At 48.8% G+C, this 25,063-nt stretch overlaps 1 protein-coding gene across 3 annotated transcripts in view; it reads left to right on the top strand.

Moving 5' to 3' along the window:
* Positions 1 to 413: 413 nt before the first annotated feature.
* DAPK1 (death associated protein kinase 1) overlaps positions 414 to 25,063 on the top strand; it is a 159,054-nt gene continuing 134,404 nt past the window's right edge. The window contains exons 1-2 of one of the 3 annotated variants that reach the window (XM_040963334.1): positions 414 to 451; positions 1,618 to 1,793. In XM_040963334.1, coding sequence (XP_040819268.1) covers positions 1,732 to 1,793 — 62 coding nt within the window. In that variant the 5' untranslated portion in view covers positions 414 to 451; positions 1,618 to 1,731. Of the gene's footprint in view, positions 452 to 537; positions 806 to 1,177; positions 1,318 to 1,617; positions 1,794 to 25,063 lie in introns of those variants that run through there. The other 2 variants (XM_040963332.1, XM_040963333.1) reach the window with 2 other exon arrangements.

The raw sequence follows: 25,063 nt of genomic DNA, 5'->3' as shown, positions 1-25,063 counted from the left end.
AGAGAGGAAACCCTTGGGGGGCGGCTCTCCCTTCCCCCTTTACTCTTTATTCCTTCATCCTGTTTGGTTGTAAACACAGAACCCATCCCTCTTAAGACCATCTGAAGTGATTCGTTTACGCTGCTTATTATCTAGCTTTCCATCTCCTTGTAGGCTTCTGAAAGGTAGAGATCTTTCAAAACCTGTTTTGTTCTCCGCGCTTTCCCCGACAGAAGCTCACGCACAGGTAGCCCTGGACGCACGTTGCTGGACCAAAGAATCGCACAGGTGGAACGCCTTCTCCTGGGCTGCCGCGCGCCCTCCCTCGCCGGCGTGGGCGTGGAGCGAGTGGGTGTGTGCGGGGTGTGCGCGGTAGAGCGCGCCCGCGAGCCGGGAGCGCCGAGCGCCGGGCGGGGAGGAGCAGCGAGCGGCGCGCACAACCCGCAGCGCCGGCCGCCCGGCCAGCTCCGAGGTGGGTGGGCCGCGCCGCCAGTCCGCCCGCGGGGTCCCCCATTGGCCGCCCGCAGGCCGGCCTCCTCCCGGAAGGCGGCGAGAAGCCTGGAGGCTGCCCGGGACCCCAAGAGTCCCGAGGAGCCGACGTCGGGGGGGACATTGTTCCCGCTGCCGAGGGGAGACGGCGACCCTCGCGGCCGCGGGGTCTGGAGGCGGCGCCGGGGCGTCGGCGCGGTGTCTGCGCTTCCCCTTTCCCCCCACCGACTCGCGCCCTCGCTGCGTTCCCGCCGCCGCCCGGCTCGTCTCGGGCTCAGCGCCCGTGCTCGGCTTCCGACCGCGCTCCAGAGGGACCCGGCGAGTCCTGGGCGCCCGGGTGAGTGGCCACGCGCGGCTTCCCGGTCCCCCAGGGCCTTGCCGCAGGTTTGGCTTTCGCTGCTGCCGTGCCGCGAGAGGTTTTTTTTCTATTTGCCGGGGCAGATCCCAGCGCCTCGGGGAAGGCCTAGGGGGCAGGGGTTGGGGAGAGAAGTGGGGTCGCTGCTGGAAGAGCCTCCAGCCGCACGGACCGAGCCGGAACAGGTGGTGCAGGGTCGGGCTTGGTGCTTTTGTGTCGGGGCACGGGACCCGGAGCGGGCGACCGCGCCTTCCTCGGCCGCTCCCTTCCCTCCCCTGCTCCCCCGGGTGGCCGCTGGCCGGGTAACGGGGAGGGAGTCGCCTGGAATGTGCCCCTGGGGACTGCCAGGCTGAGGGAAGCGGTGAGGGGTGGCCGCAGAGGTGCGGGAGCCGAGAGGTGGCGCGGGGGCGCCCCGCAGCAGCAGGCTGGCGAGGGATGCTCGCGGCAGCACGCTGCCCGGGCGAGGGCTTCATTCTTCCGCGGCGCCCCTGGAGGTGGGATGGAGGTGGGCGTGCGTGCCTGCGTGCAGAGAAAGGAGAGGCCGGTTACTTCCGGAGCTGGGTGGAATGGGTGCCTGCCGCCCAGCGTTGGGGGATCGGGACCTGGTGTGGTGGCCCGGAGCGTGCTGGAGCTAGAGGGGGCGTCCCTGATCCGGGTTTAACAAAGGGTGTGCCTCTCCGCTCTCCCCCTGGAAGGGACAGCTCTGGAGGTGGTGGGCTGATGTCTGCTTTCTGTTCTTTATTTTTTTTTATTCTCATTTTATTACTGTTATTCTTTTTTCTTTTCTTTCTTAGGACTGAAGGCATGCCTGAGGGGCCCCCGGAGGCGCAGGAGCAGTGGTAATGGTTCGTGCAGGCAGCTGAAACAGCTGAAGCACGCTGGGCTTTGGTGAGGCGCGGCCGTTTATCATGACCGTGTTCAAGCAGGAGAACGTGGATGACTACTATGACACTGGCGAGGAACTTGGCAGGTACTAGGGGGCGCGGGAAATGCACGCTGCGGGGTCGCGCCAAGGAACTGGGTGATGGGCTGTGGGCAGTGAACAAATGCGGAATGTGTCTTCCCCTACCCTTGCAGGTGCTCACATTACGGAGCCGACTTTGTCAACCAGCTAGGGTCCTGGTGGGGAGCAGAAATACACTGCCTGATCCGGGGCAGGGTGGATGGAGGAGAGGGTGCCTCTGTGCCAGCCCTGCTGCATCGTGTAGTGGTGGATTGGCTGGGAGTCCCGCACTAGAACAACTGTGTTGTCTGCACTAACTCTTTGTCCGTCCTGAACGTCAGACAGCCAGGCCAGTTCCAAGGTTCTCCTGGCAGCTGCAGTTAGCTCTTAACTTGGGATTTCAACTGGAAGTACAACCAGCGAATGGGCTTTTGCAGTTTTTCTACCCTCTTCCTGGCTGATCGCTGTCTCAGGAGCGGGTACTTGTGGGTCCCACATGGAGGCTTGCCAGCTGTTGACCTTGGGCTTGGATTTTGGAACCACTTCCAACCAAGATTTTAATTACCTGGTTGATGTGGGTGGCTGCCTTGGTTTCATTTGCAATGTTGAATTTTTAACACACCGGTGAGGGTCTAATGTGGCTATCTGGATTCAGGTCACACTTGCATGCCTGCAGGAGCTGTGATTCTCAGTGGGACATCTTTGAGTTTCTAGGGGAACAAATAATAACTTCTTGGGGGCAGATAACTGAAGAGTTGATGGTTGTTTCCTCTGAGTGCTGTACACTGTGGCCTCTGGCTTGAACAGAAAATCCAGGTCTGTAACATCCCACTTGGACTGGAATTGGGTTGTGGTGTATTTGCACGAAGCTAGGCAGAAGGACCTTTAAACCAGCAGAACGGTGTGTGTTTACTTAATATGTGTGTATGAAAATTTGTGTTTTTCCATGCGCACCTGATGTGCTGATAAAAGTTTCCTTTTTCCTCGTGGAGAGAACATTTGAAAACACCCACACCCTAGATTACCTAATGAGAATTACGAAAGCTGAGCATAACTCCAGTTTTGCAAAGTCCGATGGTATTGCAGAATGAAAGCCCTGTTTTAAAAGCTTCTGGTATGGACTATTCCTGTGTGTATCTAGTATGGAGCCTGTGTGTAGGGAGTCGCTTGCTTGCTGTAGTGGAGTTTTAGTCAGAAGGAAAGTTCTCAATAAATCACATTTCACTGATCTATTCCGGTTTAAGGGTGTGCCGTTGAAATACGTGGTTTAACTGCATTGAAATCAGTTTGTTTCTGTGGTTTGCAGCAAGAGGAGTGATTGGGGAATTTTCCTTTGGGACTAGAGGAAGAATATATGTCAAGTCTTTGGAGTGTGGCTTGATGATATCAATTCTGTTGCAATGAGAAAGTCTAAATTAGTTGGTAACTGGTAGATTAACTGTATTGACTGTTTTTATGAGGATCTTTTTATAGAACTTTGTGCTGGAAGCAAAATGCGGCCTCCTATAGCTGGCAAGGGTGATGTGTGATCTGTGCTGCGTGGGTGGGATGAGGAGTGAGGTAGGTGGTTTTGCTCATTTGTCACTAGTGCTTCGCTTTCTTTGATTTTGGCTCTGTGCTCATTTCTCTGTGTGATTTCTCTCCCCACTATGAAAGACTAATTGACAAATTGTTTACTAAATAATGTATGTGACCTAGCAATTTGCAAGCAGTGCTTTCAAAAACTGGGAGTTGAGAATTTTTTTAAGAATCAAATATATATATAGCTCTCTATCTTGTGTAGCTATCATTTTAAACCAAAATGTGGGATGCATGGCTGATATTTCTGGAAGATTTTTCAAGTCCTGTGATTTTTTTTAAAAAAGATTCATTTATTTTTATTGGAAAGGCAGATATGTAGAGAGGAGGCAAGACAGGAAGATTTTTCATCCACTGGTTCACTTCCCCCAAGCGGCTGCAATAGCTGGAGCTGAGCCAGTCTGAAGCCACGAGCCTAGAGCGAATGCAGGGTCCCAAGGCCTTGGGCCGTCCTCGACTGCTTTCCCAGGCCACAAGCAGGGAGCTGGATGGAAAGCGGGGCTGCCGGGATTAGAACCGGTGCCCATGTGGGATCCTGGCATGTTCAAGGCAAGGACTTTCACTGCTAGGCTCTCATGCCAGGCCCAAGTCCTGTGATTTTTAAAGTGTTCCTGGGTGTAGCCACTTTTGAAAACATTCTGATGTGGAAGGGTCATGTGTGTAAGACGTTGCTTGTGTGATGTCTCAGGTCATGAAGACTGGTGGTAGATGAGGAGCTCAGAGGCTGAGAATGGAGTCGGGCAGATAGTTGACCATTTGGCTGTGCATAATTTTTTTAATGTTATGACCTTTAAGCAGGTAAGGAATGAGTCTTAAGAGACCAGGTGTCTAAGATGTAAGACTTCAGCTACGTATATCTTAACAGTCATCTGAATAATCACTACTCACTTTCTAAATGTACTGAGACAAAAATCTATAACTAGAAGATAGAAAATGGGTATTTTTAGAAGACTTATTTATGTATTTGGAAGTCAGAGTTAAAGAGAGAGAGAGAGATTTCATCTCCCCAGATGACTGCAACAGTCAAGGCTGGTCAACAAAAAAAGCCACCAGCCAGGAGCCAGGAGCCTCATCCAGGCCTCCCACATGAGTGCAGGGATCCAAGCACTGGGCCATCTTCCATCATTTTTCCAGGCCCTTAGCAGGGAGCTGGATTGGAAATGGAGCCGCTCTGGACTTGAATTGGTGTCATAGGGCAACTGGCATTGTGGGCAGCCGCTTTACTTGCTATGCCTCACCACTGGCCATGGTGAAGCTGGATTTTAAAGAAGTGGAATACAATATATTATCAAACTTTTAGAAAACTGAGGGAGTATGTGTGTTATGTGTGTGAGAGAGGCAGACAGACAGAGTGAGAAAGAGACAGAGAGTGTCAGTCTGAGTGTATTGCAGGACTCCTGTAAAATCTGTCAGCTCTTAAGAACTTTGTAAGGTACTATGACAGTTGCAGCAGAGAGAATGGATGGACACCCCTGGACAGACATCCTGCTCCCAAACCCAACTCTGCTACTTGCTGGCTTCAGCAGGCCACTTGGCCACTCAGACCCTCAGCAACTTCATCTGTGCCATAAGAAGCCTGGTGCTTACTTGATGGCTGCGATGTGTATAGCATCTAACACACGACGCAGGCCTAGTCAGGACATGTGGAGTTTGAGGCAGGCTAATACACTGGCCTGCATCTCAGTGTTCATGCTCTGTTGAACACTTGGGGGAGGGTGGGGAGACCGCTTACTGATAGCACATGGTTTGACCATCGTGCCGGGTGATGCAGCTTGCAGCTGTGCCCTTGAACTGGCATTTGCTTTCAACAGGAGCAAGCCCTTGCATAGGACATGACCTGCACTCTCTGGAGGATGTTGGGTGACCACAGGAGCTCCTGTAGGGTCTCCGCTCTATCCTGGAGGTTGAACAAGGAACTGCTTCTGTTATGTGTCATCATCTTTGGGAGCTCTTGTGCATATGATTTACTTCATCTGCTTTTGTACTGGGTTGCTTTACTGAGTGCCCCAAGATGCCCTCTTCTCTCTTATCAGCTGGCACTGTGGGCAGCTGCACCTGGCTCACCCCACCAACAGGCTCTGGTTACACCCTTGGCCGTCGCTCAGCCTGACCCGTGAGCTTCTTGGGCATCTCTCCATAAAGGCTTTCCTGAGAGGCAGGTCTTTCCAGTCTCTGTGTCTGACCTCACATGCTCTTAAGGCCCAGATCCCACTTAAGAAACCTCTCCATAGCCATCATTGCCTTCGAAGAGCCAGTTGACTTGCCTGACATGCTGCTGTGGTTCCACAGTGGTGGATGGCCCAGGCCATGTTTTGGTCCTGGTGTCTGTCATCAGTAGTCCTGGGTGGCTCCTTGTAGCCAACTTGGGAGTCCCTTCAGGGTGTGATCTGTGGTTCTGGTTGGGTAACACTGCGGCCCTTTCTCACCAGGGTGTGCATTGTGTGGTAGAATACCAGGTGCGTGGGTGATTTACGCCCGAATCAGCTAATGTAGTGAGCTGCGTGCAATACTGAGCCCAGAATCGGGGCTTGAGTGGCAGTAAGGATGCAGTTGCTGATGCCATTTGGCTAGCAAGATGGTGTGCCCTAGAGAGGATCTGTGCTGTTCTTTTTCTGGAAATGGGGACATGGCCACTTTTGCAGGGTGTTGCTGGAGAGACGGCAGCTCTACACATCTGACATGGAACCACCGCCTTCTATATTATTTTTAATTCCCAGCTCAGCAGACACTGCATTGCATAGTAATTGCCTATTTATCTGCTTTTCCCATGGGGTCATGACTGTGGACTTGCTTGTCGTTTTTTATTTCTGTGCCTAAGATGCATAGCGCTTAATAGGTACTCAGTAAATGCATGCTGTGATTAACTGAACAGCTGAACAGCTCAATGTATGGAGAGCACCTTGGAAAAATACTTGAATATGCATTAGGCCCTCAGTAAAGGATGACTATGTTAGAGATAAACATGTAGGTTAGAGAGGCCGCAGCTCATGAAAGTGAAAACAGCTTTCGCTTTTGTATTTTCTGTGACTGCACAGTAATGAGGATGGTAACTGAAATTTCTAAGCACAGCATCAGTTTTCAACAAAACTGAGAAGTGGAGCATTAAATATTTTCCACTGATTTGGATGGCCATTGGAAGTTAATAATCCAGACTTACAGCATTCTTCCTTGGGCATAGAATCTCTAGCATTCTAATTGAAGCAAGAAGTGGCCCAGTCCAGATCAGTGGATTGCCGTGGCCTGCAGGAGTGTGTGTGTGTGTGTGTGTGTGTGTGTGTGTGTGTGTGTGTGTGTGTGTGTGTGTGTGTCAGGAGGAAGGAGGTGAGATGGTCTGGTCTGGCATGCTTTCTCTCTATAAGTAGGAATCGCACACAGGCTACAGAGGAGTTGACCCACCAGGTTGGCCTTGGAGGGTGGGGTCCAGTGTGACTTTTTCCTTTGCATTTCTGACTCATGGTGCTCTGATAGGAGACATGTAAAAGTTTACAAGAAAGTTCAAACACAGTCAGACATCACTTAATGATATTGTGGTCATGAGGGACCGCTATGTGACCATGGTCCTGTAAGGCTAGAATGGACATGGAAGAATCTTGCTCCTTAGTAGCTGTGGTAACAGCTTGGCACCGTGTTGTGCTGCCAGTGGTGCACAATCAAGAAAGTAGGTAAAACACCTGTGTTACTGCTGTCTGCATTTTCTGTACTTTTTGTGGATATTTTAGACTGGAATTGCTGCGCCTTGAAAGCAGTGTGCTTGTCTTATCTGTTGATGGCTTGCCTGCAAGCAGAGGCCACATTGCATGACTGACCTGCATCATGGAGATCTGTGTAAGTGCCAGCTGTGACGTTGGCAACCGTTGCACCCACCTGAGGATTCAATTCTGAGTGTCTCCTGGTTGTTAAGCAGCACCTGACCAAACATACACACACCTGTGGCTCCTGGGAAGGGCTGATAATCCTTGCTGTGGGCTGAGAGGGATAACATGGCAGTGTTAGTGAGCAACCATTTTGTTGAATCCTTACTCGCCTGCTCTGGAAGTTTGTTTCCATTCTACCTGGGCAGCATGATTTATTTGGGTTCTGATCGGCCAGGAATGGAGAGAGTGGAGGTTCTTATTGGCAATGAGGCCAAAGAACATGGAATCAAGTGTCTTGGGTTCCATGCCCTTTTTACTTCAGGCTTGTGTCCCACCAGTCGTGGCATGCCCCTACAAAGCCATGGCAGCTCCACTGTCACCTTGCAGAGTTGGTTCCAGAAGCTCTCACACCTTGGTCCCAGAAGCCGTTCACAGTTCTATCAGAGATGGTGTGATGTCTGTCCTCTTGTCTCCTAGCCAAGTTGTAGCCCCTTCAAATCATATACCAGATCTGGGGATGTAAGGGTGGTGAGGCTGAGGAAGAGGGTCATTAGGTGGGGATGCAGAACCACTCTCGGCTGGATTCCAGCTGAGGTCATGAGGCTGACAGGGTCAAGGTTACATTGTTTGTATCTGTGGGGAAATGTGTTAGGAAGTTTTGGCTTTGATTCTAGGTGACTGCTGCATGCATTTTGTACGACTTAATAAAGCCAATCTTAGTAGAAGTTTTCTTCTGCGAGAAAAAGGAGGGCATCCATTTGACAGGAGGGGACTGACTTCCTTGGTGAGGGCAGCCCAGAGCCTCAGGGACTTGGTATTGGAAGGTGCCTGAGTGCTCAGCCTGTCCTCTCATCCCTTGCACCTAGTTGATGTTCCAGCAGGTCAGCTGGCTTGTTCAAGACAAAATCAAGGCAGGCCCGTTCCTTTGTCTACACTGCATAGAGTTAGGCAGTTTCATTTATATGTATGGGTTTGTGTTTTTAAAAGATTTATTTATTTTTACTGCAAAGTCAGATATATAGAGAGGAGGAGAGACAGAGAGGAAGATCTTTCGTCCAATGGTTCACTCCCTAAGCGGCCGCTCTGACGACTGGAGCTGAGTCAATCCGATGCCAGAAGCCAGGAGCTCTTCCAGGTCTCCCACATAACTGCAGGGTCTCAAGGCTTTGGGCCGTCCTCGACTGCTTTCCCAGGCCACAAGCAGGGAGCCGGATGGGAAGCAGGGTGCCAGGATTAGACCCGGTGCCCATGTGGGATCCCAGGGTGTTCCAAGGCAAGGACTTTAGCCATTAGGTCACCACATTTATATACATGTTTTAAACTTTGAGAGGCAGAGAGAGAAAGAGAGCTCCCATGTGCTGGTTCAGTTTGGATGCCTGCAACTGGAGCTAGGAGCTTCATCTGGGCCTCCTGCATATGTGGCAGGAGCCCAAGTACTTGGGCCATCACCTGGTACCTCCCAGGGTGTGAATTCACACAAAGCTAGAGTTGAGAATAGAACAGGGGATTGAATGCAGGCACTGTAATGTGGGACGTGGGCGTGTTAACTGTGTTTTAACTGCTAGGCTAAATGCCCCACTCCAGGTTTCTTTTCCAGAAGCCAGATGAAGTTGGTATTAAGGGAGGCTGAGTGGGCAGCGGCTGGATGCCAGTACCCTGGAGCACATGCTTTGGAATGAAGAGCAACCACTCCCTGAGGGATTTCATCTGAAGCCCAGGCTGTGGCAGCTGAGTTTGACCTGGGTAATGGGAGCTCCCCAAGGCCTCAGTGGCATAGTAGGACTGTCTTCTGCAAATGGCTGGCCCACGGTGGTGAATGGTGTTAGCATGTGGCATCCATCAGTTTGCCCAATCCCCAAAGTTAATAATTTAGCCTTTTAGAATGTTTGCAAAAATGCTTTCATTATTATTTAACTTTTGAGCGATGTAATGTGTGAGAGCTTGGTCTCTGCCCCTTGGGCTGGCCCTGAGTGACCAGCAGCTTCGCATTCCTCTAAGTGGCCCTTTATCTGGCTACCTTGGAAACAGGGCTATTGGGGATTGTATTTGGGAGGTGGTATTTAGTGGTTTTGTTTTGGTTTTTTGAGGGTGAATTGTCACAATAGAACACAACTCTTAGCCTTGCAAAAAATTATGACATTATAATTATTTGCAATAAATTTGTGTATTACCTTGCTAACTTTCAAATAAATTCCTTTAACTTTTGCAGTTTAGGAAAAGGTAAATGAAAAAACAGTTGGCATCTGGCTTTTTTTTAGAAAAAGATATAAAATTGGTTGGTTTGATATCAGAGTGACAGAAAGAAGTTCTGTCTTGAGGTTTACTCCTCAAATGACCACAATAACCTAATCTGGACCAGGCCAGACCTGGGAGTAAAGAACTCCATCCTCATAGCTGGTGGGAACCCAAACCCCTGGGCCATCACCTGCTTGCTTCCCAGGCACATTAGCAGGGAACTGGATTGGAATCTGGGCAGCTGGAACTCAACATCTGCACTGGCATTGCAAGAGGCAGTTTAATGTACTGTGCCACAATGTCTGCCTCAGGAGTTTGAGTTTTCTACCTCATTTAACTTAGTCATAAAATAACTTTCTCTGAGTTGTAAATATTTCTTTGGTAAAACAAGAAAAGATAATTGTGTTCCAACTCTTGATTTGTCTTGCTAGATGGGACTTTACAAAGAAAAAGTCTAAAACTTAACATAACTTGTCTTTTTTTAAAAAAAAGATTTGTTTATTTGAAAGAGGAAAAGTGAATGAGGCAGAGAGGTTTTCCATAGCTGGCTCACTCCCCTATGGCAGCTATGGCTGTGGTTGGGAGTGGCCAGGTCAAAGGCAGGAGCCAGAAGCTTCTCCCCTGTGGTGGCAGGGGCCTAAGCACTTGGGCCATTTTCTACTGCCTTCCCAGGTACAATAGGGAGCTAGATTGGATGTAGAGCAGCCTGAACTTGAACTGGTGCCCATATGGGGTGCTGGTGTTGTAAGCTGTAGTTCAACTGTGATACCACAGTGCTAGTCCTTTTTTCCTTATTTAAAAAGAAAGAAAAGTTAAGATGTAGAGAGAAAGAAACAGAGAGGAGGAGGAGGAGGAAAACTAAAGGAGGGAAAAAAAAGAGAGAGAAGTGCTCCCCCACATGTCTTCAATGGCCAAAGCCTGGAGGATTCAGCATTAGAGAACTCAATGCAAGTCTCCCATGTGGGAGACAGATACCCAGCCAGTCACTGGAGCCATTAGTGCTGCCCCCACGGACTGTGTTAGCAGGAGACAGACATGTGAGATGGTGGCCTGCTCATTGTGGCTGTTGTTCATCCTTGTTCAGCACACAAGTTGTGGACAGTCACAAGGCATGGTAACTAACCCCAGGAGTGCCTCTCAAGTGTGATGCACAGTGGTGTCTCTTTGCTCTTTTCTCGGGACATTGATAGCTTGGGTGACTCGCAGACCCCACTGTGGCTGTTAAACGTTGCTCTCGCCTCCGAGAAACGATCTTAGGACCTTCCTGCCAATGTTCATATGGGGGACTTGTGTTTGATTCAGCAGCCTAATGTGTGTTTGGAGATGTCTCTTCCTTTGTGAACACCCTCCGTTTTGAATGAGGGATGTTGAAGTTTAGAAAAACTCCAAGTGTGGCTGTGGTGCGTGCTGAATTTATGTCAGGGGTACTTCCCTTCGCATAAGCTTGGCAGGGTGTGACAGGTACATGTGGCTCTGATTGTGGCCTCTCTTCTAGAACACATCTTATTTTCTGTCAGAAAGGCCTGATTATTCTTGTGCAGAGGGATGTATTCGATGGCTCCATTTTTGAATTGAGGTGCAGTTGATACTACACTTGATCACCAATCCAAAAATCCAGTATGCTGAGTGCTCCCAAATCCAAAGCTTTTTCAGAGCTGGCATGATGCTGCTGAAGTGTTGGATTTGGGAGCATTTGGGATTTGGGGTTGGGAATTACCAACTGGTGAATCAATAGGAAATATCCCAGGCTCTGAAGAGCCCCGGGACCTAAGGCATTTGTGGTCCCAGGTGTTTGAGATAAGAGGTTCTTCTCCAGCTGTTGCTCTGTGTAATGGAAAGCATGGCCTGCCAGAAATGTCTAGCACACAGCTGGAATGGATCATGGAAAACTGGCTTTTGGGGTATTGCCTTTGCCAACATAGGATCTGTTTTCAGCAGAGGAAGTGCTGCTTGTCCTGCTGGAAACTTGGGCAGTTTTGTTTTCAGGACTGCCTCTCCCTTGGGACATTGAGCAGCACCCCTGGACCCAGGGCAGGGCCTACCCTGACTTAGGTCATTTCTGTTCTTTGTAAATGTCACCACAGATGGTATAGATGGGAGAGGCTTGGTGTTTCCGTTTGCTGTTGAGATGCGTTTACTTGGAGCTCCATCATGTGCTCCGTCATGTGGAGACCTTCAGGCATCTGGTTCATTTGTTTGGGACAGGAAGTGAGTTAGCACAAGCAGAATATTTCCTGGAGATGCAGTTTTATCAATCTGCTTTCCTTCTCACCCCTCATGTGGCTCAAAGAGATAAGAATGCTTGCCAAATCGAGCTGCAGATGGGGGATGGAAGCAGCCTGTTGCAGGCTTAGAAGTATGGAGTACTTTGATTTTGTTAAGTATGTTACAGGCATTGGATGAATGCATCTTGTTTTAGAAGTTTCCTAATGAATATGAACTATCCTCTGCAGGCCTAAATTTCAGAAGCAACAGCTTCTTTAATGTAGGTGGTATTTAAAAAATTAGCTGTGTTCAGAGGACGTTATAACCTAGGGAAGAAGAAGCAAATGCAAGTACGAGACGACCTTGCAGTTTCAGCCCACACCCTCTTGAGTGCAAGGTCCTGACTATCTCCATGGAGGCACTTAGTTCCTGTGACCCTTAGCATTTTGCACTAGATAACCATCTTCTGTTATAATTGCCTCATGCATGTGCTCCTTCAAACATTTTTTTTTTCTTTGCTGATTTGTTTGAGAGGCTGAGTGAGGGAGAGAAGCAGTGAGAGAGGCCGAGAGAGCTCCCGTCCTCTGGTTTGGTCCTTAGATGCCTACCGTGGCTGAAGGTGGGCCAAACCTGAAGCCCGGAGCTGGAAATTTCATCAGGTCTCTCCCGCATGGGTGGCAGGGTCCCACTTACTTGGACTATGATCTGCAGCCTTAGAGCCTGCAAGAGCAAGAAGCTAGAGTCAGGAGCCAGAGCTGGGAATCGGCCCCAAGCACTGCAGTGTGTGATTCATGGGTTCTGAACTGCAAGGTTAAATCCTGGCTCCTGCATGTGATTCTTGGCTCCTTGTATGGATGGTGAATTTTCTGAAGAGGAACAGACATGGCTTTTTGTGTCTCTGAGGTTGCTTATGATTACCCTAAGTGCATAGTAAGCCTTGTTTATTTGTCTCCAAATAGATGATAGTGTTCTAGGCTTTGGACCTGTCTTAGTCTGTTCCTACTGCCAAAACAGTATCATGGACTAATAAGGACAAGTTTAGGGGTTGGTGCTAAGGTATAGCAGATAAAGCTACACCTGGGGGCCTGGTGCAATAGTGTAGCAGCTAAAGTCCTCGCCTTGAACGCTCCGGGATCCCATATGGGCACCAGTTCGTATCCTGGCACCCCCGCTTCCCATCCAGCTCCCTGCTTGTGGCCTGGGAAAGCAGTCAAGGACAGCCCAAAGCCTTGGGATCCTGCATTCGCGTGGGAGACCCAGAAGAGGCTCCTGGCTCCTGAGATCGGATTGACTCAGCTCCAGTCATTGCAGCCGCTTGGGGTGTGAACCATTGGATGGAAGATCTTCTCTGTCTCTCCTCTTCTCTGTATTCCTGCCTTTCCAAATAAATAAATAAATAAATCTTAAAAAAAAAAAAAAAGCTACACCTGGAACACCAGTATCCTGTACGGGGCCTGTTTGTGTCCCAGCTGTTCGCATTTCCAAGCCAGCTTCCTACTAGTGGCTTAGGAAAAGCAGTTGATGATAATTCAGGTGTTTGCCACCCTTGTCGAGGACTAAAATTAAGCTCTGGGTTCCTGGCTATGGCCTGACCCTGGGCATGTGGAAGATCTCACTAACTCCTGACTTTCAAAATGAGTGATTTTTTTCCCCTAAAGTCATGCTCTTCTGAAAAAAAAAGTAGAAAGCTTATTTTGTTATCAATTTTTGGAAGCTAGAATGTCCTTCTTTGGTCCCGCTGGTTGGGTGGGATGGGCTCATTTGGTCCATTGACTTTATGAGATCATTTTTCCCAACATTCCAGGATCCCATGACTGAGTTTGTATGCTAGGCTCCCTCCGTAAGCCCTCCTGCTGGTGTGCTCGGTGGCTTGTAGAGTTCCTGTGAAACATCAGAAATTTAGTGGAGCATTTGGAAGTGGGCTGCATGAGACAGAGCTTAAAAAGATGCCACCTGGGCCCCACGGGAAAAAGGAGGCAGGTGTGTGAAGATGGGAAGAGATGCATTCTGAAAAGCCAAGGATGGGTAAACCTGCCCTGTACTTGGGAGGAGCTGGCTGCTTAGGGAAAGGACTGCTAGGGAATGACTTGACAGTCAGTCACGCTGTTAATACTGGGTACACTAAGTCACTTCCTAACTTTAGGTTTTAATTTGATGTATTAAGTCTCCAGAAGGTAGATTTCATTTTCTACATTTTTTTTTTAATTAACACCATCTTAAGCAGCTAAATAAGACACTAAGTCTTTCATCAGGAAAATAAGGCATTGATTTTTTTTTTTGGTTGTTGTTATTGATCTTAATGGAGAAAAGCATCTGAAATGAATGTATATGTCCACGTTCAGGACCAAGACAACTTGTTTGCTACCGAATGTGGTATATGGCAGTCCTGGGGCTTCATTCATTTCTAACATGTTGCGCAATTGGGTGTTTTGCCAAGCCAGCACCACTCATGCCAAGGAAAGCCCGTCGGATTGGTGGCTGAAAGGCAGAATTGTTAGGATCTATTTAACGGCAAGCCCTGCCAGCAGCCATGGGTAAATGCCCACTTACCCTTTGGAGTGGCTGCCCTTGTTGCCAGGAGGGGTTGTGGTTTGTTCAAGGGGCCAGGGCTGTTGACAGAGGCTGTTTTCCAAGGAGCCATCTTTACTTTCTTTCCGGGTGTGGGTATGTATCTTTAGTTTCTGAAAGTAATTGGAATGCTCACATTTGAAAAGAAAAATGCTTGAAAATGAGGTCTAAAAGAATAAGTAGAATAAGCTTAGTCCACTTGCCTGGTTTCCATTATTATCATGAAATATAGTATGTAAAGCAAAGATGCTCAGTGGAGTCCAACCTTGACCTACAACTGCCACCACTCAGTTCAGCCAGTTTACATTCTGTTCATCAATTCTGGAGACCCAAAGTCCAGACAGCGTGGCTCAGCCATTGGTGAACCTTGGCTTGTTTTACCTTGTGGTAAGAGAGGTGGCATGGCTGGACAGGGAACCGGAGAGGGGACAGGGAGCAGGTACCAGGCCCTTACTTGTTGGAGTTGCCATCACCTGTCACAGGGACAACTGGGAGTCACCCCTAACAATGTCCAAACCATAGCAGGCTTTAGTATGCACTTGGCTTTTGTCTCTCTTTGCACTCACTGTGGGGTTGAGTCAGCATCTGAATGATATTGCTTGAGTATTAGGCAGGGCCCTTTGTCTAAGGAAGCGTCCCATAAAGAATGAATTTTTAGCAGGCATTTGAACACTAACAAAATAGAAAGCCTAAATAAGTAGTAAGGAAAACATTGTGAAATATATTCTTCCCTAAGGAAAGGTCATTCTGACTTGGAGGATTCATTTATTCAAGGATTGGATTCTGGTGGTGGACATGAAGATACAAGAAGGCAGAAATGGGAGTGGGCTGTGCATCTCTACCCACTTACAACATGGAAGTCACTGAACATGAGACAGGAAAGAAGCAGACAAGGAAACTAGGATTTCTTGGAAACCCACAGGAGACCAGGGGTTGGAATCATTATTGATAAAAGAGAAAACAGGGCTGCAGAAAGGTGATTGGCTTTGGAGTTGTCTGTTTAAGGTGGTTGAGCAATGATTGGGCCCTCAGCCTAGTGGTGGAGATGTCCCACATTGGAGGACCAGGGTTTGAGCCCTGGCTCCAGCTTGACTCAGTGCAGTGATGGCTAAGTAATGGGGTCCCTGCCACTCATATGGGAGCCTGGATTGAATATCTGGCTTCTGGCCTTATCTTGGCCCAAGCCCAGCTGTTGTGGGTATTGTGGAGTGAATCAACAGATGGGAGTTCTATCTACCAATCATATACATCATAAAAAAGGGAATGATCTTCAGTAAAAAGAAACAAGCCAGTAAAATGGCAAAGGCAACAGTTGGACTCCCAAGCAACTACTCCATTGTTTGAACATGGGGTGGTGGGTGGTAGAGCTCCTTCTGTGACTTGTTTCTTTGTGTCTGTTGGGACTGCCGTGTATTGTGGTGTGTTGAGCAGCGTCCTGATCTCTAGTCCAGATACCAGTAGCAGCTCCCTGTCACTGTTTGTGACCACCACTAATGTCTCTAGCCATTGCTGAAAGACTGTTAGCGGGTGGGAAACCTCCTACACTTCGTTGAGAACTATTGGGCTGTAAGATCAAGAAAGTTCAGTCTTGACTTATGATGAGTTTAAGGGGCTGGAGCAGGTGTAGGCAAGGAGGAGCCCTGTGCTTCCTGTGGGATGAGCTGAAAGAAGCTGTGGGCTTTGAGACTCCAGAGCTGGTTAAGGAAGAGAAGGAGCTGCCCAATGGCAAGAGCATGAGGTTAAGGGCAGTTGCTGTTTGTCTCTGATTTGTTTGGACTGCTCAGGAGGCATCTGTGGGTCTGTCCTGCTCCTGAGGCCTGGGTTGGGGCTGAAGGTGAGTAAGGCCTGGGGAATCTGCTAGCCGGATTTCCTTATGGCTCTTGCCCAGGTGCGTGGGCTGTCCTGTTGAATCGCTTGCTCTTCTCCATGCACATCATTTGTGTAATTGCCTGTCTGTTTGTGTAAGTCCTCTGCAGTGCTGCTTCCCTCTAGCTTGCAGGATCCTGTGACCGGCGTCTGTGTGTCTGTCACAGTGACAAGGGGAAACAGCCCCAGGCAGGTCTCACTGCAGACTTGAAGGAGTGGTGTGTGTGGATGAATGCAGTTTCACAACAGTTGTTGCATCAAACTCAAACACGAAGTTAGACAATTGAGGAAGAGGGAGAGCAGGAGAAACAATTGCCTAAATGCTGCAGTATAGTAACCTGGGTGACGATGTCCAATTTTTTGTTTGAGACACAGAAAGAGAGCCATTATGCGTGCATAGCTGGTTCACTCCCCAAATGCCTGTTACAGTCAGGGCTGGGCTCAGCCAGAGCCTAAGGGTTCACCTAGGCCTCCCACACAGGTGGAAGGAGCCCACTTCCTCCAGGCATCATTGCTGCCTCCCAGGATCTGCGTTAGCAGGAAGGTGACACCTGCCATGGGAGACACATCTTTACCAGCGTCTTAACTGTTCAGGCGAATGTCAGCCCTGACAGTGTCCATTTGGAAAAGAATCTGGGCATTTTGGTAATTCAGAAATGTGTATGGATAGACTTGTGACTGTTAGAGAAGGTACCGTTTAGGGCTGGTGTGGTATGCAGATTAAGCTGCTGCTGTGATGCTGGCATCTCCTGTATGGCATTGATTCGAGTCCCAAATGCTTCACTTCAAATCTGGCTCCGTAATAGTGTGCCTGGAAAGCAACAGAAGATGACCTGAGTTCCTGGGACCCTGCCATTTGTGTTGGAGACCTGGATGAAGCTCCTGGCTTGCTCAGCTCTCCCTGTTGCAGCCATCTGGGAAGTAAACCAGTTTTTCTTCCCGCACTTACCCTTACTGCTCTTCCCCTGCCATGCCTCCAACTCTGACTTTAAGATAAATAATAAATGTTAAAATAATAATAATAACAATAAACATAGCTTTAGACCACAATAGTAATTGGCCATCCACATCTGCGGAGGCTGGTCCCCATGTTTTCCTGAGCTCACTGTAGGCCTGAGACATGATGTTCTCCAATCAGTGGAGAAGAAGGCCTAAGTCAGGAAATCCCTGTCATCTCAGGAATGAAGTAGGATGGACCATCCAGAATCACATGGGAAGTGCATATTCTCAAAACACTGTATGTATGTGGATTTCAAAATTTCCTTGCACCAAAAATTCATCTTATCTTTAGATCTCATTTCTCCACGAACTCTTTGGAATTCCGTGAAGGAGGGCTTCAAGTGCGCCAGTGCTGGTACTTCCCATTTCCAGTCCGGCCTCTTACAGGGTCCTTGATTTCAGGGCTTGGCTAGCCTTCTCTGTAGAGAGACTCAGGGTTGCAAGCCTGTGGATCCCCTTGGTCTGTGTTGCCTTTCTCAGTTCTGCAATTGTAGCTCGTAGGCAGCAGCAGCCCATCCCATCCCCATGGCTGTGATTGTACTCCATAAAACCAGGCCACAGGCAGGATTTTGCCTGGGACCTTCATCTGCTTACACTCGACTCTGTTTTACTGATGAATAAAGCCAGGTTTCAAAACAGCCTGGTTTGCCAAGACTAGGAATGGGCACAGTTGAGTCTTAAACGTTGACTGGGAAGCATGCATGATGTTTTCCTCTCAGTCACAGAGTTCCCACATGTGTTGCAGATGCACTGTGCACGGAGACGGACTTGTCAGAAGATGCAGTTTGCTGAATTAGGGGTCCACGGTGGGAGCAGCTCCCAGGGAGACACAACAGCATGTGGGTGACATTGCACGTGATAAATGTAAATGCTGCAGTTCTCCAACTGAGAGCCTTCCTCTGTGGGATTTAGAGAAATGGGTTCCTGGTTAAGGGATCAAGTTGAACTAGTAACATTTTTTTTGAAAGATATGTTTTATTTATGATAGAGAACCACTGGTTCATGCCCAGATGACTGCTTCCTGTCTGGGCTAGGCTGAAGCCAGGAGTCTGGAATTTCTGGGTCTCTCACATAGGTGGTAGGGCTCTGGCTTCTTTATCCTCTGCTTTCCCAGGTGCATTAGTAGGGAGCTGGATCAGAAGTGGAGCAGCAGGGACTCAAATTGGTGTTCTGATATGGGGTACTGGCGTTGTAGGTGGTGGCTTGACCTGTTTGCAGCAACACAGCTTACTGTGCCACAGCTCCAGATGCTGAGCTGATAACCTTTTATGGATCTGGCCTAAGAACCATGGAGCTCACAATTCCTGGCAGAGCCTAATTGCCGTGGTCGTGTGCTGCACAGGAGCTGCTGGGCCAGTACCTGCTGTGCTGCCCTTCCTGTTCCTAATGACCCGTTGCCACTGGGTCAGACCTGCCAGTCTCCCTGCATGGCTCTGAAATGGTCATCAGGCTCCCTGTGCCCCTTCTCCTGGCTGCTGTAGCTCCACTGTAACCCCTGGGGAGACCCGGAGAGAACGGAACAGTCCTGGGCTTGCCAGTGTGGCCTGGGCAGCAGGCCCTTGCTGCTGGGTGCCCAGGAGGCAACCACTTTCCAGCTGAACCTGCCTCCCAGCTTCTGCCTTTCTCCTTGGAATGGCACTCAGCTACTCTCTTTTTCTTTTTCTTTTTCTTTTTCTTTTCTCCCCTGGATTACAGCTCAGGGTTCAGTCTGGCCAGGTCCTCCAGTGTGGTTGCTGCCTCTGGAGTGCCCATCCAATTGTACTTCTGGGACTAGGCCATGCCACTAGGCCACATCTTGGGTTCCAGGCAAGTGCTGAGTGTCACTACAGTCAGGCCTCATGTCATAAGGTGCAGTTCCGCCTCGCCCTCCCAGCTAAGTAGGCTGTGTGAGTCACAGCCCAGGGCCAGCTTCCCTTTGCTGCCTCACTTGGGTGCTCTCTTGGCCTCCCCAGAACAGGTGGTTCCTGTTCTCTTTTTCACGTCTGTCTTAGCCTGTTTAATAGCTGGTCTTTTTGTATTTCAGGCTGATAGCTGATTTTCAGTTAAAGCCATATGACTCCTTGCTTTTGGTTTGCTTTACATTCATTCTTTTGGGTACCTGCTCTCCACCTCCTGCAGGCCAGGTTGTCTAGTATGCCGTGGTGTGGCCCTGGGGAATGGCCCAGCTTCATTGTTTCTTCAGCTATCCATCCTTCTGGATGAGGGCCTCTTAATGGTTTGTTGGACGTAAATAGTGCAGGTCTGAAGCTGGGAGTCTTGAGTTCAATCTAGGTCTGTTAATGGGTGGCAGGAACCCACGTCTTTTTTTTTTTTTTTTTGAGTGACTTAGTTTTCTTAGGAAGGCCGATTTACAGAGAGGAGAGACAGAGAGAAAGATCTTCCATCTGTTGGTTCACTGCCCAAGTTGCTACAACAGCCAGAGCTGAGCTGAACTGAAGCGTCTTCCATGTGGGTGTAGGTTACCAAGATTTTGGGCCATCCTCCACTGCTTTCCCAAGCCATAAGCAGAAAGCTGGATAGGAATTAGAGCAGCTGAGACATGAACCAGTGCCCATATGAAATCCTGGTGTGTGTGAGGTGAGGGCTTCAGCCACTGAGCCATTGCACCAGGCCTGGGACACATCTTGAGCCAGCACCTAAGTTCTCATGGTACACATTTAGTGGGGAGCTGCAGTCAGCAGTAGAGCCAGGACTCGAACCCAGGCACTTGGATTAGGGATGCAGGCATTCAAATGGTGCTGTGTCTACAATGCCAGCGCCCCTGCTTGAAGGTGAGCAGTTATAGGTTTCTGATGTGCTCTGGCAGGAGGTGCCACCACCCTGGGGTTGGGGCTTATTCTGAGATTCAGACTGAGGCTCAGCAGAGGCCCTTTTATGGAAGTGGATTGGTGAAGTGGGTGGGAACAGTGGGCTGGTTGTTAGGGCTACCCAGCTAAGGAAGGACTGGCAGGAACTGAATGTCTTTACAATGGTGCAGTTCTAGGCTTTGCAGTGGTCATATATACAGTGTCTGAGAGCAGAGGAGACTCAGTAGATGACAAGAGATGTGCTGAAGCCACAGAGGGCCACTGGGATTGCCATTTGGGGAAAGAAATATCTCTGCATCTCCTTTCTGTCCCTGCCCCCTAGTGCCTTCCTGACCGGCTATACATAACAGGAAATCTGTGTAGTTAGAGGGTGGGGAGTGATGGGCAGCTGGGGCAGATGGAGAATATCCAGGACATGGTGCTTACTGGTGACAGTGGTGGTGTGGGAAAGGCTGGCCGTGTCATGGCTCCCCATGGTGCAGGTGGCTTGTACCTGCAATCCGTGGTAGTAAGGGATGGGCTGTCTTCCCTCTGCATCTCTGGGTATCTATTTCTTTGGCTGCGTGACATTATTCCTGGTAATGCCATTTCAATCTGATGCCTTCCCATGGCAGTTTCTCTTTGGCAGGTTCATTGGGTACTCCCCTCTCTTGTGTGTGTGCGTGTATGAGTGAGTGAAGGTGTGTCTTTGCATTGCGAGCTCCTTCAGGTGTCACTTGTCTGTGTTTTCAGCACCTGACAAGGGGAAGGTATTTCTGAAATTGCTCTTGTTTGATGATCGGCTTCATTACGGAGTCACGATCTCACACAGTTCTGAAATGAAGGACCTGTTACAATTGCTAGGAATTTTAAAGGTGGACAGAAGGACATGAGTCCCTCTACAACCAAGATCACTTCTGGCTACGTGTTCAGTCATTGTGTTACCTGCACTCCCATGTCCATTACAGTGCTGTTCACAGTAGCACAGTTGTGGCATCAACCTAAGTGCCCATCAGTGGGGAGGATAGAGAATGGCACAGCTTTCTTGTTCAATCAGTTGTCTGTTGGTACTCATGACATTGGTTCCAAGATCCCCCTATACCAAAATCTCAGAAGTCTTTCATCTGATTTGCTGCCTAAGTGCCCACAATGGTGGGAGCTGCGCTGGGAAACTGGAAGCTCAGTCCAGGTTTGCCATGTGGGTGGCAGGGATCCAGCAACTTGAACTATGTTCCTCGGCCTCCATTTAGCAGGAAGCTGGAGTCAGGGGCTGGAGCCAAACATCTAACTGAAAGAACTCCTTTGTGGGACGCCCACCCTCTCCCATATTGTTGGAATCCTCTCTAGATTACTTATAATGCCTAATGCAAGGAAAATGCTTTGTAAGTTAAGTTACTGCTGTAGTATATTAGGATATGTAGGATAATGGCAAAGTGAAGAAGTGTCTGTACGTGTTCAGTACAGAAGCAATCATCAGAGACCTAACCACACAGTGTGGGCAAGTGTGGATTGAATCCATAGGTGTGGAGCCGGTGGGTATGAAAGGCCTTCAGCAGTCATGGAAAATCCCATGTACATGTTCTCTTAAGGGTACAATGAAAGTCCCCATGTCACTCTCTGCTAGCTGGCATAGAGTCAAATTCACACAAAACAGCTATGTCTTGTAACATTCTGGTGACTTCCCCAGGTCTCAGTGTATCTTGTAACTTTTACATTTCAGAGCTTTAAGACCCGGGAGGATTGACCAGGAACATGGCATGGCTGATCCCTTTTCTAGAGAGGGGTACCAGCGGTAGCAGGTTTCAGGATGCTGGTCTGCCACATGTCAGTGATGGTGGGTTCTCCCAGCAAGCAGCACACATCTGCAGCTGAGCCTGTACACTGCCTGTGCCTGGCTGACTCAAAGTTGAGGAGTGAGAATCTGAGAGCCGATGTGAAACCTTTGCGAGGGGCAGTCTCATGATTGTGCTTTATTGATGCTTGAATATTGGAGCCTGGGAATGGAAGAAGGAAATCTTAATACAGACTTGATCTACCCCCAGGCCCGTACATTTTTAATTTATTTCATTACACCCAGAAAGGTGTGTAGTCTGTGTTCTAAAGGGATAAGATTTAATTGTGACTTCAAACGAGTCTTCTAGGAAGTTCCTGGAGTTGCACCCAGGGTGAAGAAATGGCAGGTCCACCAGGATTCTGTTGTTAACGGAGATGAGAAAACACTGGGGGCTCAGACAACCTCACCAGCAATCCTAGGTGCGAATTAGCTCCTCTGGCAGTCAGTGGGATATGGAGGAACTGCCCCTGTGAGCCCCTGAAAGGGTCTGTGGAGAACTGACACCCCCTCCCCTCCTCAGGGAGAGTTGGGAACAAAGCTGTTTTCAGCTCCGCATGGCTCTTTGAATTGCACTTCCTCCTGCCATAATAAAGAGTTTAAAGTTGTGTGAAAGCAAAAAGACAAGAGGATACTTGCTTGGGAGCAGTTGTTAAAAAAAAAATCAGCCTTGTCTGGGAGGGAAGGATGAATATATTGGTAACCTGTTTGTAGCTTACTTCGTTTCTTTTTGATCCTTAAAGGCATGTGGGAAGTGACTTTATGCTGCTTTAACAGATTAGGAAAGTAGAGTCAAGGAAGTTAATTCTGAGGCAGCAGAGTGCAAGCCACTTGGGACTAGAAATGTCTGTGAGTGTGTATATATATATGTATGTGTTCACACATGTATAGTCCCATATGTCTTAGCACTAAGGAGGCATTTAGGAATGCATTGTTAGGTGCTTTTATTGTTATAGAATATGTTAGTACTAAGATAACTGCGATGTCATGAGGCAGTTGTCCGAGAGAACCACCATATATGCTGTCATTGATCAGAACTTGGAAATGCGGCTTATGATGTTATGTTCGTACACACACATGTGCATGCATTGTATAATATACTCACATGTCTATACACGTCCATATATTGGTTACAAATTTTATGACTATAATGATTGCAGCACACAGCTTATAAATCACAGCAAACTGTGCCTGCTCTTCATGATGAATTCCACTCAGCTAATTGGGTCTCCTCCCACAGTGTTCCAGTGACTTTTGCCATGGCCAACTGACAGAGCTGCATCCCACTCTGCTGTTTTCCTAATCAATGTGTCATTAAATATGATGTGTGATCTACAGCCATTAGACTGTTTATCGTCCCACACAACTCGTACTCATCATTTGGAGCCCTGTTTTGTCTTTGGCTCCACTGATTTCACTAACACCATCCTTTCAGTGTAGTGGTTGCTGTTGCAGGCATTGGGATGTGATTTGTTTCTGTGTCATCTCAAAGTGTCCTTGTTTAACATCCAGCTAACGGCATTCCTAAAGAAAGGAACATTTGACTCTCCTGAGCCAACGTGGGTACACCAGGCCCCAGCACATCACCAGCTCCATCATCATGGTCTGGAAGAAAGGCGGGTGCTTGTTAATCTTATTTGGAGATTAAGTATTGGTAGAATGGGTGAATGCCATGAGTTCAGAGTTCTTGGTGGACAGTCCCATTACGGGGGATGTTGGTACCCAGGCCTTGTGAGATGAAGACTCCTGTCTCGTTCGGTATGTCTTTTTTCTAGGTTAACTTAGTCCCGCATTTGTATTCCCCATCTTCCAGGAAAGGAGAAGCCTTCTTGTCTCACAACAAGATAACCTAACCATAGTCACCAGTACCTAACTGCCATGGCCAGTTAGAGAATGAGAGTCTTCTCAGGGCTTTTCACAGTAAAATGCATAATAGGTAATACTCTGTGCTTGTTTTGTTCAAAGCACAAAGGGAATGCCTTCAGCCCCTCCTGGGGATGGCCCCTACCAGTGCTTCTTGGTGAGATACTTCTGGATCTCACCAAGTCTGCATACATTTTAATCAAGGAACTAATGAGTATGTCCGTGCAGTTCCTGAGATGGCATCATGTTCTACATACTGTTCTGCTTTTTTTTAAAATTGATAGCATTTCTTAAACATGATTGTACTTCTGCACAAAAGCAAATGTCCATTTCCATCTATTGGGTTCACCATGATTTATTTTTTTTCTTAAGATTTTTTATATTTTTTTGAAGAAATGGTGGCTTTTCAAAATTAAAAAGCAAACTAATGTTATATGTTTGCAAGGCCCCAGAGAGAGTGGCAGAGAGACAGGGGCAGACAGGTACGGCGACCAGGGAAAGATCTTCCATGTAGTAGGCCAGTTGAAAGCCAGGAGTTCGGAAGTCAGTGTTGGTCTCTCACATGCATGGGTTTCAGAGCACCGACTGCTTGAGCCTTTCCCTGCTGTCTGGGGGTTGTCTGCCCTCTACCACCTCCCACTCCTCCCTGTCCCCAGGTTTCTGGCGTTACTCATGACTGTGGGCAATTCAATTGCAAAGCAGTTTCCAGGAGTCCATGTGTATGATGGGAGTTGGGGGGAGGCTGGGAAATGGAGGGTGTGATACGTTGCTGATACCCCATCTTGGGGGTGGGAACTCCACCTGGCTATAGTCCTCCTATCAAGTGGAATCACAGGTGTGCCAGCCAGGAAACTGAGTCTTGTTAAAGGTAGCCTGTGGGTGTCTACACTGAGAGAACCGGCTTAACCCGAGAAGATCTGGCACATAAGATAGCACTTCTTGTCTCAGATGAAGAGCCCTCCAGGAATGAGTGCTTATGCCTTGATACGGGCTCTTAGAGGAGGTGGGTGGTGGGCCTGAAGTCCCAAATAATGATTGGAAGGAAGGGTTACCAGGCCCAGAGAACAGGTTCCCAAGCCCACCAGCAGAGCCCCCCCCCCCCCCCCCCCCCCCCCCGGTGTCTGCTCTTCCTCTCCAGTTATTACAGGATCTCCTGGGGACTGCTGGGCAAGGCGTGGAGCACCCAGGACCCAGGTTGGCAATCTCAGGCTGCAGGTGGCATAGCTATCACTTCTGTGTGCTTCTTGAGTAAAGTGGAAGAGTGTGGGAGGTACAGACTTGAGAGCTGGCAGGTTCATCCAGGCTTATGCTACAGAGCCACCTCTTCACCCCAATCCAGGAGCCACCAGGCAGGGGCTGTCTGCAGCACAGAGGATATGAATGCCACGTTGCAGGGCTAGTGCGCCCGCCCTCCCCACACCCTTCCAGGAGCCTGGGCGTAACCCAGGCATGGCATTGAAGTGGAAGAAGGTGTCTTTCTGTGTGATTAAGTTCCAGAACTTTCTGCATCTG

Source organism: Ochotona curzoniae, unplaced genomic scaffold (assembly GCF_017591425.1).
Source record: "Ochotona curzoniae isolate NIBS_2020 unplaced genomic scaffold, NIBS_Ocur_1.0 scaffold_3208, whole genome shotgun sequence".
Taxonomy (NCBI): domain Eukaryota; kingdom Metazoa; phylum Chordata; class Mammalia; order Lagomorpha; family Ochotonidae; genus Ochotona; species Ochotona curzoniae.
The sequence above is the reverse complement of the archived record's forward strand: the minus strand, read 5'-3'. Positions and strand labels throughout refer to the sequence as shown.